Source organism: Euwallacea similis, chromosome 18 (assembly GCF_039881205.1).
Source record: "Euwallacea similis isolate ESF13 chromosome 18, ESF131.1, whole genome shotgun sequence".
NCBI classification, from domain to species: domain Eukaryota; kingdom Metazoa; phylum Arthropoda; class Insecta; order Coleoptera; family Curculionidae; genus Euwallacea; species Euwallacea similis.
Window position 1 is genome coordinate 3433447 of NC_089626.1, and position 20867 is coordinate 3454313.

General features: G+C 39.6%; 2 protein-coding genes across 5 annotated transcripts in view; one reads left to right on the plus strand and one right to left on the minus strand.

Annotated features, from left to right (window-relative positions):
• Positions 1-20867, plus strand: part of LOC136414629 (uncharacterized) — a 250284-nt gene that overhangs the window by 213348 nt on the left and 16069 nt on the right. The gene's annotated exons all lie outside the window — the stretch shown is intronic.
• The window catches only part of dysc (dyschronic), a 32517-nt gene that overhangs the window by 6510 nt on the left and 5140 nt on the right, over positions 1-20867 (minus strand). For 2 of the 4 annotated variants that reach the window (XM_066398736.1, XM_066398735.1), the window contains exons 4-13: positions 19644-19853; positions 18743-18868; positions 16904-17076; positions 16653-16851; positions 16465-16599; positions 15291-15350; positions 14981-15084; positions 14882-14930; positions 14516-14635; positions 5-85 (exon numbers count right to left, since the gene is read on the minus strand). In XM_066398736.1, coding sequence (XP_066254833.1) covers positions 5-85; positions 14516-14635; positions 14882-14930; positions 14981-15084; positions 15291-15350; positions 16465-16599; positions 16653-16851; positions 16904-17076; positions 18743-18868; positions 19644-19853 — 1257 coding nt within the window. The remainder of the gene's footprint in view (positions 1-4; positions 86-14515; positions 14636-14881; positions 14931-14980; positions 15085-15290; positions 15351-16464; positions 16600-16652; positions 16852-16903; positions 17077-18742; positions 18869-19643; positions 19854-20867) is intronic. The other 2 variants (XM_066398737.1, XM_066398738.1) reach the window with 2 other exon arrangements.

A 20867-nucleotide genomic window follows, 5' to 3' on the forward strand; every position in this document is an offset into this window, starting at 1 on the left:
TTACTAAAGGTCTGCCCCAGTACCAAGACTTCACTTTTTGGGTCCACCCGCCTAGGTTCCATCGGAGACTACCCAGGTAGCCGCTCTGCAACATTTAAACGCCATTTTAAAGCCGGTGGTACCTTTGCCCTTCCACGGGCGTCGAACCGCCTCCCACTTCTACTTTCCTAATCATAAAGTAGTGCGAATTGGGACTTAAAAGGGGTTTATGGGGTCATCAAGAAAAACATCAAGAATCAAGAAACGCCACCTATATCTGCAGTAGTATCATTAAAAACCTCCTTAAACGTATGTTTTCCCATTACAAGCAACGCAACAAAAATCAATACGATTCTCGTGCTTCTTCAATCTTCACTTGTCGAAGTAACTTCCTCTGCACGATCATGTCTACCTGATCCTGCGCTCATAGCGAAGATCAACAGATGGGGACACTTTAATCTATAAAGGTAAACAATAACACCGGTACCACCTCTCAAAAGCTGCCCCCCTAATATCTAGTTCTTCTTGAAGATCAACGGGTTAAGACCTTCTTCACTTCGTGTCAACTTTCAGGAATTACATATTTCAGTCTTCAAATAATATCTCCTAGAGTTTCTGTTCTTCTAATACCTTGTGCTTCTTCTAGATCATTCGGTTGACTCGCTTTGATCTTCAAACGAAGATCGCCTGGGTGTTTCCAGGTGGTAGCGCTTTCAGTTTAGTTATATGACGCGATTTGAAGATCTTCTATGTGATGACATGAAGAATTGCAACCTGAAGATATAGTGGCACTACCCAAGACTTCTGGGTTCCTGATAGAAGCAGTACCGAATGAAGATCAATGGGTTAAGGTTCTGTCTACCTTCAAATTTTGGTATACGATTTTTTTCAGTCAAGGTTTTTAGGTAGCCAGGCTTAATACTAAATTTGTGCGGTTTCTTTAAATTCTCATTTGAAATATGAGTTCCTCCTCTCTGTTGGGGTGGAAATTTGATGGTACCACTTGCGTGGTCGTATGGTAGGTAACCAAGTGGTACCACGATGGTAAGGTATGCCGAAGAGCCTATTAGGTCAGCATAAGTTGATGCGGATGCGGATGGTGCTGTGGTATAAGAACTATATCTTGGCGCACCTTGACATCGGTAATTGAAGAACCACTGTTGAATCGATCAAGGTCAATTATTTGAGGCAAAGAAATTGGTACCGCCATTGTCACTGCGTAAATCGTTTTAAAAAGTGGTGGTACCAGCTTACTGCCATTAAAATCGTAATTAGCGACCTATAACCTTCGTAATTAAAAACCAATAATTCTTCAAAGATGGTTAATATTTCGCTCCTTTTTTGGGTACCATTTATAGTAATTTGTGTGGTTCTAATGTCGCTTTTTGTGCAGTTATACTAAGAAACCTTTCAGTACTAAATCGAATTAGACAGACATTGAAGGACCACATTGAAGGACCACATTGAAGAACCATAATGTATGAACTTGTACCTACTGCCTGCTAAAAACCTGATCTACAAGTGGTCGCCCTATGGTAAGCTAACAGACATCTACTAAGTTTTCTCTATTTTTGACCGATCACGTCATTTTCTTAAGGAGAGCCTTCTGTAAGCTGAAATGCCCTTAAGAAGAATTCTCAAGATTCTTGAGTAGAAAATGTTTATTTAGCCTTACGGAACGCGAACTAACCCTAATTAACCTGAATGAACCTTATAGGTTTTTATAACCTGAAACGGGAATTTTGTGATTTTCTCACAAGAGAACTGACTCAAAATTGTCCTCTGAAGTAAAGGTACCACCTTCATCACCGGGCTTCTAATTAAATAATCCTAATTCAAGTGATCAAAAACCAAAAATTACACTATTTCTGTAGGTAGCAGGAAGATACCAAACCAACAACAAGTTTTACTCAACCAATCCTATAATACCAGGTTTTCTATCATTGTACTAAGAGAAAATTCAGTGGTACATGGAAGTAACCAACAAGAACGTGGTACCAAACCCAACGAAGAACCATTATAGTCAAACCAATACCCAACAACTTCTAGGAGCCTGATATAGGTGGTTGCCATATGGTACCATGGTGACCGAACCCGTGTAACTTTCTTCATTTTGCTTGCATACATACCCAATCTTCTTATATACAAGACACACACACATTGATTGAGAGGGAACCCTTAGAAAATTAGCCAGAACTGATTAACTTAACCAAAATTTTCTAGAATTTTTAATAGAAAATTATCTTGTAAACAACCTTAAGCTACCTAGACTAACCCTGTGTCAACAAACTTACAAACCTAAACTAACCTTAAGGAGTTAATCGCTATTCGGGTATTCAACGCAGCAAAGTGTTAAATCAGATTCTGCTCAATTATGTAGTTCTAGTACCGGTTCTTCTGCCATTATACTAAGAGAATACTCAGTGGAAAATGGAAATAAACCAACCAAGGTAGTAAGCAAACCAAACGAAGAATCATGATGGTCAAATTTACGCCCATCACCTGCTAGAATCCTGATACAGGTGGTTGCCATATGGTACCATGGTGACCGAACCCATGTATCTTAATGATATCACCATCATCTAGATTTTGTTACATTATTGTATATATATAAAGAAAACTTAGACATTATACACCTTAACCAACCTAAAAAGAACTCAATGTTTTGACGACGAAGAACTGTTTCTGTAGCCTTAAGAAAATCAAAGGAATAGGAAAATGTACTTGAAATATTACCCAATCTAAATTAACTTTAAAATTTACTTTAACCTTAAGTAACCTAAACTAAATATTAACGCTGATTATCTGGTTTTCTCTGGTACCACCTTCAGATGGTTAATTCACTCAATTACAATTATCATTAAACACTAAAATTAAAACAATTAAAATCTAAAAATACCAATTTTTCTGCCATTGTACGTACGTACTAAGAGAATTCTCTCAGAGGAAAATGAAAATAAACAAACCAGTAGTAATAGCAAATCCTACGAAGAACCATGATGGTCAAATTTATGCCTTTCACCTGCTAGAAGCCTGATACAGGTGGTTGCCTTATGGTACCATGGCGACCGAACCATCTTGATGGTGGAAGCTACCATCTCTTCTTATTCAGATTGGTTGTAGAAACCAAAAACTGTTTGTTAATGGTACCAACTGGAATACCACATTTTTACATTCTCATCGAACTACCATAATTCATCTTCAAAAAGTACATTCAACTCCTTAATTCAGGTACCAAACTCAATAAATTTAGCTCGTTCATGTAATCCTAGTACCCACTTCTTCTTCTATTGTACTACGAGACCCCTCAATGGTAGACAGCCGGTAGTGTACCATTATCAGACCTAATAAAGAACCACCACAAGTGGCAAATTTGCTCCCTCCACCTGCTAGAAGCCTGTTATAAGTGGTTGCCGTATGGTACCATGGTGACCCAACCGATCGTGGTGGTTGGTACCTACCACTTCTTCTTTCACCGGTACCCATATGAACAAACCTAAAGCTGCCAGGTGGTTTTAAACGTTGGTGATGGTATTCTGCGGGTACTTCATGGTGTTCTAAAGTACCATGGCTTAACCATATATATCAGGCTACAAGGAAAGGTACCGGAGAAACTTGACCAGTGGTCAAGATCTCAAGTACCTTTTAGGTGAATGCTACAGGTAGTCTACCTGATAATGTTGCTGTAAGTTCATGTGATCCTGATAGAATTCTCTTAAAACAAAACCACCATGATGATGTCTCATTAAGTATGTCACTTGAAAGTATAGTACCGCAGGAATAAATTGCAAGTACCACTTCTATTCTCCTTATAAATTTCTTATAGAATCAAGACTATTCTATACTAATATTGTTAATCAATTAGTTATTGATCATCGACACAATAGTGTGGCAGTACCACATCGATCTTAAGGAACCCAAAGGAACCTAAGAAAACTCTTTATTGCGCTTCTTTCTCATATAGTACCCTAGTGTTCTAAATGCTGAACGAAACAGTTAAAATACCACTCGAAAAACACTCATAACTAGAAAATTCCAGGTAGTACCACACATTTTTCACCTCGTACCACCTCTAGGTTCCTGCTAGATTTCTTAGCCATGAAACAACTGAAATGCCATCTACAAATTCCACAGTACCGTACATTTTAGTAACGCTGGCGATAATAAGGCAAAAAAACAAGACAAGGTACGACCTCTGATTTCCTAGTAAATTAGTAACTTGATAGAACAGTGAAGACGTGTTACCCAAGATGGCGGCTAAGGTACTGTCACTTGCAATTGTAGTACTAGATTACTGTCAACACTGCTGAAATCCTGCTACAGCAGCACCCAAATACCTACTTGTGAAAGCGAGAGTGGACGTGTGGTTGGTACCCAAGGCTATCATCATCTATCTCAGTTAGTGTGGTGGTTATAGGTAGGTAGGTACTTTACGTTGTTGATTCAAGGCTGATAATGCGGTTGGGAACTTTCGAAAGGGAAATCGATTTACCGTTATAGTGGTACCAAGAGACCAGAAAAGGTTGGAGGTGAATCTCGACAAGTACTGGTTTAAGTAAGGTACTGCCCGAGGTAGGTGGGTTAAATCATGAGTTTAAGTGAGAATAAATATTTACATGAAATTTTCTGGTTAAATTATGGTATTTAATGCTTTAGTATTGAGGAAGTAATGCCAGGTTCTAGAATTTAGTTAAACTCACTTGTAAGAAATAATTTGTACTGAAGGAACTGTCAATGCCATTATTTACAAGTTAAATTTTAATTCACGTATAGTCATGGTGGTCCACAGTCCGTGGTACCACCACCATTCTCCCATGTAATACCTGATTTACCTGAAAGGTGCTTACACGAATTTACCTGAATTTTACTTCTGATATCCTGGTGAACAGGTACCACCTGTGGATACCACCAGATGTGTTCGGTTGAGGCGCATTTCAGCCAATTTTCAATTATTGTTTTTAAGGCAAAATTAAGCATTACAAACGAATTTATTCAAATTCTGGAACCCTAATAAATAGGTACCGAAAACGATTTCCCTTTTGAAAGTGAATTTGTTTCATGGACAACTTTCTACAGCATTATAGTTACATAATCATCAATACGGCACCAGGTACCACCTTCAACGTATTGCACTGATTCTGAAGTTTTCAGCAGAATTTGAAACTGTCAGCAGTACAGTCGGAAGGAAAAGTAGTAGTTAGTATTGGCGAAAAATTGTTAGTACTGACAGTACTGAACAAGTGGGTTTATCGGTACCGTCGTATCAGGAGACCAGCGCCGACTAATAGATAGAAATAAAGGTATGAAAACAGGTAAACTGTAGTGACAACAGGTGGGCGTAGCATGATGGCTCACCACCAGCCAACCGAGTCTAAATGCGGGTACTGTGACTAATATATTACCTACCGGCCATTTCTACTTAAAGCATAAATTATTTCAACTCTATATATGAAGTGAATTGTAATGTTGAGTGTTTTATTCTTGCTTGACCTTACGTGCGTAAACTTGTAATAGACTATTGACTCGGGTACTACCTTTACTAAATCCGCAATCAAAACTTTTAGCTATTCTATAAAATAGTAGTAATTGAGTGTGGTTATTTTTATACAATATGTGCATAAACACGAAAGCGCTTTGTCTTAACCCAGGTATGACCACCACACCAGAAGGTACCACCTTGACCTAACCAAAAGTATCGCCAGCCGAAATAATGACTACTTCCTGCTTTGACTTCTGATTTCCTGCTTAAAATTTGGGAATCGCTTTCAATTTTTTTAAGTGTTGATAACCCGATATTTCGACGGTACCGGGCACCGATGATACATTTCCCCTAAAACCCAAACCGAAAAAGACTTTCACACGCATCTGATTGCCTGATCAAAATTTAGTCAACTTTCAATTTTTTTTGCTCAGCTTTACCATTATTATCATCATCGCATCAAAGATTTGGGGTATTTATAATTAACACCTATATATATTATATATAGTCTTAAGAAGACGAACCACTCCTCAACTCAGGTGATAGCCTCTAGTACTGCCGCTACTTCCCTGATTACATTTTACATCATACGATTCATCATAAACAAGGCGGTAACATGGTACTGCTGTAACGAAAACGGTACCACTTTACCAGCCTTCCAATGCTGAATTCCTAATCGAAATATACAACAATTTCCACTCGGACAGATTTCATTATCAGCATCTTAACAGCTTGCTACGCCGGTACTGCCCAATCATAAAATAAACGCTTCAAGGAGACTGTGGCGAATAAACAACAATCCAGCTTGTTTGCGGTGTGGTGCATTCACTCACATTGGTTGACAATTATCTGTCGAGTGGTACCACCTCGGCGAAGTCTACGCCTCTTTTCTGAAAGCCTGATACCGAGGTTGCTTCGTAGAACCTCGCACAATGACATTTGCAATGATGATGGTTAAAAACCATTTGAAAAGGGTTGCTTGCCTAAGCTCAAGATACGTGAATCCGGGTATTTCCTCTGGTTGCCTGGTAGGCTCGAACCTGAGTAGCCCCTAGGTGGTACCAAACCTTAGCGATTTTGTGTTTGTTTGTAATTAAGGAGGAGAGGAAGAAGAAAAAGGAAGGTCATTTGGGAGCAAATTTCTATTTCCTTTTTCTCTATTTGGTTGATTCCTTGATAGATAGATTTATGAAGTGGCGAAAATCTCTTTTGGACAAAATTGGCACATTTTTAGCAATTTTAAGAGATTTGAGAGTTGGAAAATTTCTAAATTTTGTTCATTCCTTGCGTAATTAAAAACACCTTATATAGGCATAAAGGAAGTAATGAAAAGGAATTATAAAAGGATGATAGACAGAGAAAACGAATTCAGAAAATTGATCAAAATATGGATATAATAAAATCGAAACAGGAACACTAGATTCCACACACACACACACACACACACACACACAGGAAGGAACCTGACGAGGAAAACCAGTTTTGGATAAGGTTACTAAAGAGACATTGAGAGCAAGGTAAAGTCAGAAAACTGTGCGAGACATATCGGTAAAATAAGGCCGAACAAAAGCATAAATAAAAAAACTGAGCGAAATATAACCGAATAAATAAATAACCGATATAAATAAAAAATAAAACCTGTCTAAAAATCTCTTAAAACCTGAGATGAAGAAGTTCTTAAAAATGACACTTAAACTGAGATCGAATTTATGTAAAAAAAGTGGGAAAAACATAACTAGGTTAGAATGAGAGCCAGAATTCTGGATAACATATAATCAAAACTGGCCCAAACTGGAACAAACATGATTATAACTAGATGTAACCTGAAGAAACTGAGCAGAATAAAACGTGAAACAAAAACAATTATGATTCGGAATACCTGGAAAAGCCACGACAAAAGTTGGACAAAACTGGACTAAATCCTGGAAATGTGGAAAAGTACGGTCAACGTAACTCTGAACCTACACAAAATCTAGGATAAAAATAATCCAGAACTACCTAATGTTCTCCTTTTGCCGTTTGAATCCAGAAATTGCCAGAATGTCTTTAATTAACGCTAGATAAGACTTCGTTTACACCACACATAAAGCAAAGCTACTATGTCGATTAGCCGGCCCTTGAAACCCAACAAAGAAAATCTCTCATTTAAATGGGCTTCCTTAAGGGCCCTTCTAATTCCAAAAATGATTAGTTGAAGGGTGCTCCACGCGGGTTCTTGTCAGCAAATTTGCATGGCGGCCTCTTTATGTTTGTTGCGTTAAATGGAAAGTACCTCTCGAAGTTTCAACAAGTAATTTAAGATAATGAGGCTGCCGAACAATAGAATACGCACTGAACGGAAACGCATGTCGGATTGAGCAACAATAATAATAATCAGGCTATAGCGCGAAAAGTGCCGGTGCAAACGTTTTCCATGTGAATAAGATTAAGTTAAGTTTATTGGGAATTACGAAAAGCTGCTTTGAAACAGTCGGTACTAATAACGCGGTACCGTTATGCGGCCAGAAAAATTGCTGGAACTCTCGCCGCCTCGCATCAGACATACGAGATTAATGTGAGAACCGTTTTCGTAATTGAACCCTAAGGTAGTACCACTTTAAATTTCAAGAGAAACAATTTTCGCAGTAGTACCGGGGAATGCAGAAAACGTAAGTCACGCTATTAAACGAGTTATTCTAAGGCCTAAACTATTTCTCGTAAAGAGAAAAAAACTAAGTACTAAAAGCTATTACCTAGGTCACTACCTACATAAGTTATCAATGGGTACCGGCCCGAGTACAGCCGGTCGGTACCACCACAACTCCACACGGTACTCACCTGGTCCTGCAAGATCAAAGGCAGCATGAAACAAAACAAAGCACAATGAGGCCAAGAAAGTCAGTCTGCGACGTACCGTCGGCGGTGGTACCTGTGCTAGTGTAAACATTGCTTTAGAAGGAGAAACTTCGGTGGCTATTGTTACTTTTAATAGAGGTAAGTCATGGTACCTCGCCGAAAATAGTGTAATAGGGTAATTTAGACACGAGGAGACAAGGAAAAACACTGATTTTTCGCCCTTCGGCATTAACCAACGGGTTCGATTCTGTCATTTACGTATTACAGGTTTATACATGTATTGAAACTCTCATCACGACTTACGTATAGCACTTTAATGTTTTTGTATAGGAGCCAACATTCTGGGGTAAATTCTCCCTGCAAATCATCCCAATTCACCCCCTTTTTAACTTTTCTTTGGACTCGGACGTTTTTGATCCTCGTCCGTTTTCTGAGGTCCTTGACTCATCTTGTCCCAGTTGTTAACTGTAGATCAATCATTAAATTCCCTAATGTTCGAGTAAAATTCCGGTTAGTAAATTAATTCGTAAGTGTGTCTTTAAGGATGTTCTAGATTAGTAGAACTGTTCTTATTAATAGTAGATTCAACTAAGAAATTACCAGCAGTAGTAGATCAGTTCAGATGGTTCAGGTTTTTAATTAGTAAATTAGGATTTTCATGCGTCCTCTTGGTTGTTGAAGGTAAATAGGTTGATTTTCGGAATGGCAGACCAAGACCTTATTTCATTTGGTAGATCAATACCGCAGTTATCCCATATTTACCATCGGATTACGTCAGGTCAGTAGATCAATGTCCTTTACATTTTATTTTTCATCTTTGGATCATGGTGGATAGACGTTTTCAAGGTGTTGTAAAATACAAATGATGTACGCCACTGCCTCTTGACATATCATTTTACAAATTTAATCAATTATAGATCATACTTAGGAGGTTATTTACACCGAAATTCAGTGGCGCAGCATAGCCAATCTGCTAAATAACTTTTTCACTATTTCCCTTTCCCTTAAGGATGTTCTGTGGAAGGAAGTTGCGTCAACCAGTTTTCAAATGAGACCTACATTCGCCACTGTTTTCTGATATATTAGTCTGCAAGTTTAACCGGTTATATCATACTTATAGGTATCTACGCCGAAATTCAGTGGCGCAACACGGCCGTTTTGTTAGATATTTTCTCTTCGACTCCTTGCGGATGTTCCCGAGTTAGAGCAGCTAAAGCGTCTTTAAATGAAAGCCTCGTGCGCCTCTGCTTCTTCACATATTACGTCACAAATTTAACGCAAATTGTGTCATAGTTATGGGATTATCCGCAGCGAAGTTCATTGGCGTAGAGGGGCAGTTTTATGCCTTAAATATTTTTTCCTTGAAGGATGCTTTGAGGTTGCTCTTCAGGCGCGGCACTCAGGTTCGCTCAAATCCCTTACTGGATTTTTTTAATAGGCCGATTTTTTTATCCTCGAAGAAATGCAGTTTGAGATGTAATTAATTTAGCCCTCTTGCGTCCATGGCATGATACTTGATAAAGGTCAAAGGTTAAGACTGATTTATACTTGCAACACTAACTTTCGTTTCCACGTAAAAGCGAATAAATTTAGTTAAGAGTTTGCGGAAGGAACGAGTGGAATTATGCGACTCCAGAACGTTTCCGGGTCGTTGCGTATTCATAAATTTAAGACGATGAGGTTGCTTTTTCGGCCCTTCTAATCGAGATTTTATATCAATTCCCATGATTACACAACTTGACTTAACATGATTTCTATTGCTCGTTAATGTTGGATACAAACAAACATATTATGCACTAATACATAATGCATAATCGGCATACGAAGCGGGATTTAATTACGAATTTGTTATATAACGAATGGAGGCATTAATTAGAATTATTATCGACTGCTGGTGCAGAGACCAACTAAGTGGCACAGAAAAGAAATTAAGCGTGGGATGATGGTTCTTGAAATTAAATTAGAGAGAGCACGTACGTGATGATTAGGTTCGAGATACTGCAGCACCAGTAACCTAGTTAGGCCTGAAAAGGCCGTGTTTACCAAATATACCTCACGGACAAAAAACGGATAAATGGCCTTCGCATAGCCCTCGTTCTACTTCAAGTCCGTATTTGTTAAGAAAAAGTGAGGCACTCATCATGGGCTATAATTTATAGAAATTGCAACTACCTACTGAGAAATGTGATTTTTCAATTAAACGCACATTAACCTCTGCATCTCTTTCTCTCTCTGCGACTGGTTCCAGTGCAATAAAGTGCACTTTCACAGGGTATTAAGTTTTTAGAAAGTTCGATTTATGGTTTAGCGCTGCGGAGACAACAATGCTCATAATATAACAATCAGCTGAAGGTAGAGGACAATACACTCTCCACCTCCTAATACATCTCGTTCCTCGTTCCGACCCATTGCTAATAGTACCAATAATTTATTGATGACGGTATTATTTACTATCTCCCGGGGCTTAATTGGAGACTTAATCTAAAGTTCGCCATATTTCAATGATTCTTTTAATGGCAACGTAATCGCCCGTGGAGAGGAGGCTCGTTTTTCTGCCAAGGTCCAAAGAACATGGAATTTGCCAGTAAGGAGAAATTTGTCAGGTACAACAAAAGGGAATTCTCCTGTTGATTCTGCAAAGTGTTTGTTCACCGTTAGTTCATGAGAAACGGCCGTATCTTGATCAGAGTCCGTTAACACGGAGCCCTATGACAAAATGGCCCGATTCAAGCTCGTAAATCAACGTTTAAATGGATGACAGTGCCGATTCCAAATCGATATATTATTGCGATAATTGACGGCAGGACATTCAGGTACTAAACATACTCGTTTTGGGTTATTAATGGCAAAATTCGTGCTGCTATTTGGCAAGCCCCCAGTAGAAACAAACGGCGACCACAAAGACCTTGACCTCGCAGATTTAGTCCGCTCCCACGCAGCTTCAGAGGGCAAAATACAAGGTGTTCCCAAAAATATCTTGCACATACGGAAGGGGTGATCCTGTGACTTATTTCATGACCAAAAGTTCATTCAAGCATAAATCCGCAAACGCTCCGTTGTTTATATACAAGGTGGTCACGTTTCAGAAATTTTTCACTTTTTGCTTTATAGCTCCTGCAGTTTTTGAGACATTTAGTAGCTGAAACATAGTTTACGCTGCAGGACTTAGACAAACGAACGCGTCAAATGATTTCGATAATCTACAGGGAGATATTTTTTCAGGGGTCGCGCGCCCTTTCCTCTCCTCAAACTTTTCCGCGGTGCGCCTTTGGTAGATTCTAAAATGCAAAATAACGCTTTTAGTTTGTTTAGAGACTTTTTAGTCCCTTGCAGTTTTTTCGTGTCTGCGTCGGCTATCGGGGAAAAAAAAAAAACTCTTTTCTGTAATTGGGGGCAAACAATTGTTTATTGTAGGTAATTCTCTATTTTTGAGAATTTCGAGTTTATTTGGAACTAGTCATTAAAAATTAAAGCCGGGATAATCCTAAAGAATAACCTAAATAATAACAATAACCATAACAAGGAAACTGCGTTACAGCAACTCTTCAGGGTGACCTTCTCTAACCCTTGCAGATGCGCCCGCCCTTCTTCTCATTAATGCCCGTACTGTTTCGAATGCCCCCGGAGCATTTATTACGGCTTCAAATCCACCTAATATTCGATTTCGTTGCTCATCAACGGCATCCTTTTTTATTTTTTTAAATTTGAACCTCCTGTAAATAGGTAACGAAGCGTTTGCGGGCCTATGTTCATATGCACCTTTAGCCATGAAATAGGCACCCCATCCCGTATGTACATGATATTTAGGAACACCCCGTGTAGGAAAAGTTCTCTCGAGCAAAATCGTCATGCAGAGCCAGTGAACTGCAGTACGGACCATCAGTTGGTCAAATCTCCGCCTTAACACGTGCAAGAACAATACCGAGACAGAACCTCGTCTGTATCTCAGGAACGGAGCGTTTAATATTATTCGGGACACCCTGTATATAAATCCATGTGACGTAACGATTATGTGTGCATCCCAGCAGCCCATGTGAAACTGCAACGACCTCATCATCTACTGAGATATAATTGGAATTTTATGTTTAGTTGCAACATATCTTAATTACCGCTTGTTCGTGCCATGCCTAACAAGCCATTAAGGAAAGTGTATTATATCTTAACGGTAATGAGGTGCGATAATTAAGACTGCTTTTACTTTTTTGTCGGTTGTCAGTATTACGGTTCAATAAGTGGGTTCATTCACTGCTTTTCTCTCTAGTCAAAGCAAAAAATACCGCCAAGAAGAATCCTCTGCAGCAATGAAATGTGTGGCGATTAGCATTTCCTGATATAAGCGCAGACTTCAATTATTCTGAAATGCTCTTTCAATCGAATTAATTGAGAATGTCAGGGATATAATGTGTAACTTATGTAACTTGTATATTAACCTTGTGCAACAACAATCATGTGATTTATCGATTGGTGCAGTAAACAGGACTTGGAAACCGTTTTCTAATAGAAATTTTCCATCGAGGCTGAATTCAATCGCAACATTTCTCATCGATTCGTGTTTTCTATAAGAAGCAATATTTCCAGGGAAAATTGGGAATTTTCGAGAGCCTTTCTAGATAATAAATCCCATCTCCTTTAATGCAAGTTGCCCGCAACTCAAATTTATTGACAATTCAAATCTGTTGCAGCCGCAAACATGGAATCCTGGCTTGAGGACGTGAAGCGAGTGCGAATCCCCCGGCCGAAATTCGGCTCCAGCGGAAGGTGCTACGTGTACCCCCCCACTGAGCCCCCCAAAGACTACATCTACGAGGACCCTCAGGACTTGAAGCTCAAACCGTCAATGCCGCAGAGCAATTTGGCCAAAGCAACTGAAGATCTCAGCAGGGCTTTGCAGGAGAAACTTTAGATCTAAGTCGGTAGTTTTAAGTGAATTCTGAGAATTTGCCAATTTGTAGTTGTTGTTTGCGCCGGAAAACCCTGCAGGCATTGTTGTGTTTCACGCTCTACTTCCAAAAAATTCGGATTGACCATTGAACGAGCGGGTATCTTTCAAAACTGTACTTGTACCGAAAACCTGCTGAAATACTGTATAGTTTAACCGTTAGATTTAGATAATACTGGTTTTTGTAATAGTTTATTCATGCATTATTACGACATCGAGCCGTTGTACTTGACTAACACTAAATACTCGTTTATGTAATGATAACAATTAGTATGTAAATAAGCGTGTACATATAACTGTGATATTGCTATGTTCGGAATAACTGTATTATTTTAGCGCACTTCAGTCTCCAATAAACGAGAAAACATATTGGGACACTCGGTGCATTGCTTCAGGTGTAAAAAGTGGCTCGTGCCATATTGCAACTTGGCCTTGAAACGCCTGCAAAGGGAAATATTTTCCTGTCGCACTTCGCAATTTAGACAAATCGCTCGAATTCCACTGGAAAGAAAAAAGTCTCCTCTATAAACCCTCAAATTTTCATCATAATCCCTCGCTCCGGAGGATGGCGAGAGGGCCGAGTTTGAACGTGCTACTGCAACGTGACTCTGAAGCAACGGCGGCAATTTCACCTTAGACTAAAAGCGCTGCTAATCCTCACAACCTACATAAACCACTCATGCCTCACCAGGACGTTTATAGTTTGCCCTATAAGTCCTGAAAATTTCATGTTGACTTATGCACTCGAAGCTGGCCCTGATAGGACCTCGATTTAAAGGGCAGCTGAGGTCACCACGCAAGACGGGGAATTGTTCCCGTTTAAAAAATCCTCGCTTCCGAACCTCAAAAGTGCATAAACCACTTACACTTCATTGAAAAGCCACAAGTTTTCTGCATAAACCTTGGAATGCTCATGGCAGTTGATTAACATAGGCCCGGATTTAAAGTGAAATTCTGAGGGCGAAACATAGCCAAGGACGCGTCCCCCTTTAAAAATTCTTGCTTCCGAACTTTGAAGATTTACATTAATCGTTTATGCTCCATTGGAAAACCTAAAGTTTCCTCGATAAGCTTTCAAATTTTCATGTCGATTGATCAACTAAAGGCCCTGGGAGAGACAGAGTGCAAAGGGCAATTTTCACGCCTAAAAAGATGTCAAAGGAAATATCCCAATTAACAGATTTTTTTAATCACATACATTATATTTTCTTTTTGATCCTTGCCTAATGTATTTTCAAAATTTCAGCCATTTTATGCAGAATTTACGATTTACGAAGAATAACACTTACAGAATCGGCGTACTCCTGCTGATGCAACTGAGTCGTGGATCCTGACCTGGACTCTCCAGGACTGGAATGCCTCCTATTACCCACTCCGTGTTCATCTTCGGTACCCGCAAATTCCTATGAAACATTTTTCACCTAAGAACCCAATTTTTACCACCTGCTCGAGACACTACAAAGGCAAGCAAACTAAAATTATGTGCAAGAAACTTCATGATAGAAATATGTTGGTGCCAGTGCTCTATAATAGGAAAACGCAATTCTGATTCTGAGTAGTATTTTGCGTCCCTCTTTTGCAAGCCTATTATTCTAAATAACGATAAAGAACATATGAAAGGGTGTAAGGACAATGAGGCATTCATTCACCTGCTGGTCGTTGTCCTCTCCTGCCGTCTTTCCCGAGGCCGGTCGCCCTCTAAAACCCCAAATATAGTACAAAACAGCAAACACCTATTGGTGGCTCACCTGGGCTTGTCTGGGAACCCCATTCCAAGGCCCGAGTCTTCGCTTGGGGAGCGATAAGCCTCCTCGTTATAAATGCCTGAGGGCAGGTCGCTTGGACCGTAGTCCTAAAAGGGTTGAGTTTCTTTTCAGTTTTCAGTCACCCCTAAGAGTCTCTTTGAGTTGCTTTTAGTTATAAACAGTAAAATTAACCAAAGAGCTAATACCAAAGGTCGTTTTCTACTCTAAAAGGGGAGTGTAAGAGAGGAAAGGCATCAAGCACCACATATGTCTATCAGAAATACTGCTTTGGATGATGGAAGTTGTGACTTACCTCGTGAAACCCGGAATAAACCGAGTGGTTTGAGTCTGGAATGGGAGCTGTTCCTTTTCTCTGAAAAAGTTGGGAAAATTTGCGTTAGATGTAGGGCTTTGAGGCAGATTTTTCTTGATAAATAGGTTGAAAATTACATTATCTTATACTCGAAAATGTGATTATCTGTAGGCTTATTGGCGAATTTGAAAATTACCTAAAACACAACTTATTCAGGGCAAAGACGCGATTCGATTAAAGCCAAAAACAGGGCCTCAAAATTTAAAAATTTTCGATCGAACGATTACGAGCGCACATATTTATTTTCATAAAGCTCATTGAGCTTATTTCATGTGTTGGATATCGGACGTCGAGCCGGGCTTTGCGCTTACGACAAAAGTTCTACGCTCACTCGGAGAATTTTCCAGATTATCGGCGGTTGAACTGAAATTCGCACTTTACAAAACCGAAAAATGGGATCAACGAAAATGCAGTAAACCCTTGATTGCACTGGAGAGGACGAAAAGCTGTAGAAAACGTTTTACAATGGTGTGTAAGTCTAAATTGCCAGCATCAGCAACCGAAACCGTGTCTCCACACATCCTATATTTAGTATCATAAACAGTACCCTGAGACTACAAAAGCTAATTACCCACTCTTAAGCCGCTTAATTAAAAACTAATTGGCCATGTAACACCCGGAGCCTCAACCCGGCACGGCGTTATGAATAAATTGCTTGAAAACTGTCGGAGAATAGCATTGTGAAATGATTCCTACTTAGGCTTCTAATATGCAACGAAGGGAATTTAGGCCATAATATCGGATTCCAGGACGAAATTCTCCTTTGCCCTGGAATATTTGAACTGCGTGCTCGAGAATACAAAAGCCTATTATCCCGGATTGCCGGATGCACAATCTCCATGTAAGGTTGGCAATATTGCTGTTTGTGTAATCCGGACCTGGATCGATACCAACATGTTTTATTAAGTTTTTGGCATTCCGTGGAATATGCACGCGAAGCTCATAATTTATGTATCAAAGATAGGTCGGATTACTGGGGGAAATTTCGCCACAAGAACAACAAGTGCGCTAAACGACGACAAGCAACATCTGGATTGATTTTATTTCTGGAACGGTGCCCTTTTGGCCCTAAATTGAAACGAAAGTGAAACACGATATGGATACACTTACTCACCCTGGAATGTCGATAGTCATGCTCCCTAGGGTCCCTCCCTCTCGGCATCTCTTCAATCCTCCTGTAAACCAGTTCGTCGAACTTCTGCCTGTCCTCCACGGCCACTATCTCCCGTAATTCGGTCATGAGAGTATGCTAAAGCAGTCGAAGTTTCTCAACCAGTCAACACAAATCGCTCTTTCTAATACCTTATCAGGCGTGTTCAGTAGTTCAGTCATACACTGAACGAAGGCATCTACGGTCATGTGTCTGGCGGCATACTCATCAGTGTAGTAAACCAATGCTCCGAATTCCGGCCTGGATAGCAGGATCCGAGCTTTTTCTTCCACAGCTTGAAGAGCGGCTGCCCATTTCCTGGTCACCCAAGAAGCAGCTGCCAGTCTACTCCTTTAAGGGGCTTTCAGTGTTTCGAGAATGGCTTATAGGGCTCGAATCTTACCCGGGACTACATAGGTCAAACTCGCGGTCATAGGCGGTGCACGAATGGGGCACTTTGCCCACATCCCGGACTACCAGAGACATGCGTTTGTGATATTTGAGCTGGGCGACTGCCTCGTCGTGAGTTACGTCCATAAAGGACTGTCCGTTTACTTCTAGAATTTGATCACCCACCTGAGAAGAGAGAAGAGGTGAAAAAGAGCACAGAAGAGATTTTCTGCAGCTCATGTAGCTTACTTTGCTATAGTATACGAAAAATCAGTGTGAAAAACGCTATTTTTCTGTGGCATAGTGGTCAATTTTCGGTCGTGAAAATTTTTCTAAAATCTCAATGAATCATTCACGTGCACCGCTTGAAAAATCCAATTTGGTACGCTCCTGAATTTTAGGACATCAGGGTACGAATTTGTCTCATTATATCTGATACTTAGAAGCTTTATACCATGTTTAATTAGTGACGTAGATTTTTTTAGAGGTCCATCGCTGTAAATGAACCTCAAAATATTTTTCCACACTGCTCGGCCACCTTCGCGCTGTAGACTTTCCTGCACAAGAGTAGCACGTTTCCACTTACAGGGTGTCCGGAAATAACCTCGAAATATTTTGGGAGGTGATTCTAGAGACTAAAATAATAAAAAAGTTCTTACATATATACCCCAAAAATTGCTTCTTAAAAAGGCTAAAATCCCTTAAAGGGGGAACTCTGAACATGGTTTTTTCGCAATTTTTTCGAAACGAATTAGGGGATAAGATGACCTGAGGCCATTTTCTACATTTGTTGTGAATAAGTGATAAATTCTTAGTAATATTAGCCTTGTTATTGCTGGGCAGTAAAAATATTTCTATTACAGGGACATCTACTATGTTTAAGATGCATTCCAATGTCCATAAATCGGGCATCGGTTCATAAAGACTCATTTTCCTGGAAAACGATCTATCCTAATAAGATGAAATGAGAGGACCTTTTTACTTTAAAAAATTTGGGATTCAGTAATTTGATTTCAAAAATTAAGAAATGTCACAAACAAAAAAGTTAGGGCTACATTTACGTAGGAGACCTCCTTTGTGTGACGCCCCTGATTAAAATTTGCAATTATTAACACAAAAAAATTCTCATGCCAACGTGTTAAAGTAAACTGAATTTTATAATTTTATCGCAAACCATTTCGAAAATATTGTAAAAAAACCATGTCCAAAGTACCTTCTTTAAGGGATTCTAGCCCTTTTAAGAAGCAATTTTTAGGGTATGTATATAAAAGAATTTTTTATTAGTTTAACCTCTAGAATCACCTCCCAAAATATTTCAACTTTATTTCCGAACACTCTATATAGATAATGGAGTTCTCCCTTCAAAGGCTGCAAAATCAATTTACCTCCGAAGTTCATGATTGATTAAAATTCGAATTCAATTTAAATTTTTGCATGACTTTGTTGAATAATTCCCTAAATCATTTGCAACCGTTAAAGAATTTAAAAAAAATCAAACTGAAATAATTCCTAATGTCGTGTCCTGGGGATGTTTTCAGTAGATGTCTGTTGGTCACGCAACCCCATCGATTACAATAAAAATTATTATCATTCCCAGCTACACTGACAAATTCTGGTTATTTAAAGCCCGATAGGCATGTAAATACTAGCCTCAATTTTCCGGGCAATTCGGGGAACTTCAAAGGACGAAATAGAAGCAAAGAAATCGATACCAGAGAAGCTCCCGACGTGGCCTTGCCATCTATCCGATTAATGATATCGGCAGTATCAGCAGGCCTTTTGCTGTTATTAAAACTTTATTTTTGTCGCTGAATTTTATATATTTTCCCGTAAAAAGTTTAATTTTTCTCACCAACAATCCGGCCCTGTCCGCCACCGACTCCTTATCCACACCAGTGATGAAGATCCCCAAGTTGTACTCTACACCCCCCCTGATCATCAACCCTAAACTTTGGCCTGGCTCAATGCATAAATCTACCTGAAAATTCCAAATTTATACGTGAATTATTCACAGTACGAAGTCAATTAATGGTAGCTATCATTGGTGGTGCAAAGTAGTAAATTTCCGTCCTGCTTTGACAAATATACCTGTACTGGAAAATTAATGGGCGTTTTGCCGCTCCGGTAGTCATCGGAAAATGGAATTTTCTGCGTATCGGTTATTTCGTTAGCGTATCGGTTTTGCCTATCGGTTACTTCTTGAATTTAGGTAACGTGTGGCAGAGTTTGCTGTAAAATTTCGAAGCAGCGAAACAAGTACAAACAAACTTAATAAGCCGCGAAGCATTTTATTTATTACAGCGGTGATATCTGGGTGCGCAGGCCAATTTTCCGGAACATTTTCCATGGTATATCGTGCATTTAAAACCCATTTTCCCGGCCTCATTTACATAAATAGGGAACAGCCAACATATGGGTACTTTTCTGCGAAATATAGTGAATGGCCATTCGAATGAAACCCGGCTATCTGTTGAGAATATGCGCACGTTTTGGCTGCTTTAACACAATGAAAATTGTAACCATAAGGAAATTTGATTATGAACCTAAAGCGTTGCGATACAGAAATAGTTCACTTTTATAGATCGAAAGTTGGATATTGAACAGAATTTTTAATAGGGGAATTTATCTGATCAGATCTGCAGGACACTTTACTGTCCGGAAAGACTCAGTCAAAAAAAGAAATTTGAGGCGTTCTTGAAGTTTTCCATTAAAATTCGACGAAAGCAAGCGATCTAGCAAGAGCCTTAACTCACCCTTCTAACACTCCGATCTTTGCTAGAGGTCCTATTCCCAGTTCGCCCTCTTGAATACTCCAAAGGGGGTGACACGGGCCGCCCATGTCTATCCATCCACGAACAAGTCTGTCTCATCTGCCAAGGCGCCCCACTGCAGGCCATAGCCCCAGTGCCGGGTAAATTAGGGGTGCGAACGGTCATACTAATTTTCCTGCAGGACTTCAGCATCTGAAAGCATGTAATAAATACGAAACCTTTCGTAGTCGGAATCGAAGAAAGTCTTTAAGACACCTTCTTTTCTCTTTGTAAATGAACGTGTTTGGTGGGATCAGCGCTGAAAGGGCTCTTCCACCTTAATGCTCCCTTTGAGTCGTTGCAGGGGCTTATTTTTGCCTTTCACCGAAAGTCGGCTGTAATAACACCTGGCTGCTTTCTTCTGGTTTTTGTGTGCTTTATGTCCTACTGGACATTGTAAGAAAATCCAAGACAGTGTTCTGTTTTTCCGCTAGATCTGTTTCGAATTTATCGTCGAGTTGACCTAGTTCGAGACTATCAAATCGAGACTAAGCGCACTCTACACCCACCGAAAGCTCTATTTTATGTTTATCTTGTATTTTAGAGACTACTTTTGGAACTCTTCTATCGGGCTGGTAAAAGATTTTATTGTAGATATTTTAGTTTTACATAACAGACTGCGCAAGAATATCAGCATTGCAAATTGCTACCCACATCGCTCTGACGTGATTACGTCTGGACATTTCAAAGAGGCCTAGAAAAAAAACAACTTTTACGTCATAGTCAGAGAATAACACACAAAAAGATAGAAAAGGAAGATTTGAATTCGCAGCAGATTTAGGACCATATTTAAAACTCCCCTTGAAACTATTGAAAACTATTCTAATGCATTTGCCAACTCTGCGAAAGCTCTTCCAACCCCTAAAACTCCACGCCTATTAAAATAATACATTTTCTTAAGGCTTTTTTCCTGAATCGATTCCGGCACCTGTTGAACCCGTTCAATTAACATGTGAACCCAGTTCAACGGTTATTATTGACTCGCAACCGGACGGTTTGCCGCAGTTTCGATAAGCATCTTGGAAATTTTGCCCCTTTTCATGTTAACTGCCTGCCTCCTTGCAAGTTATCGACGGACACGAATAAGGAACGACACCTCTATGCGTCATTACCGGCTTTTTTCCCCGGACAAAACCACAAAAAGGTGAATCTACAAAAGTGCCTACT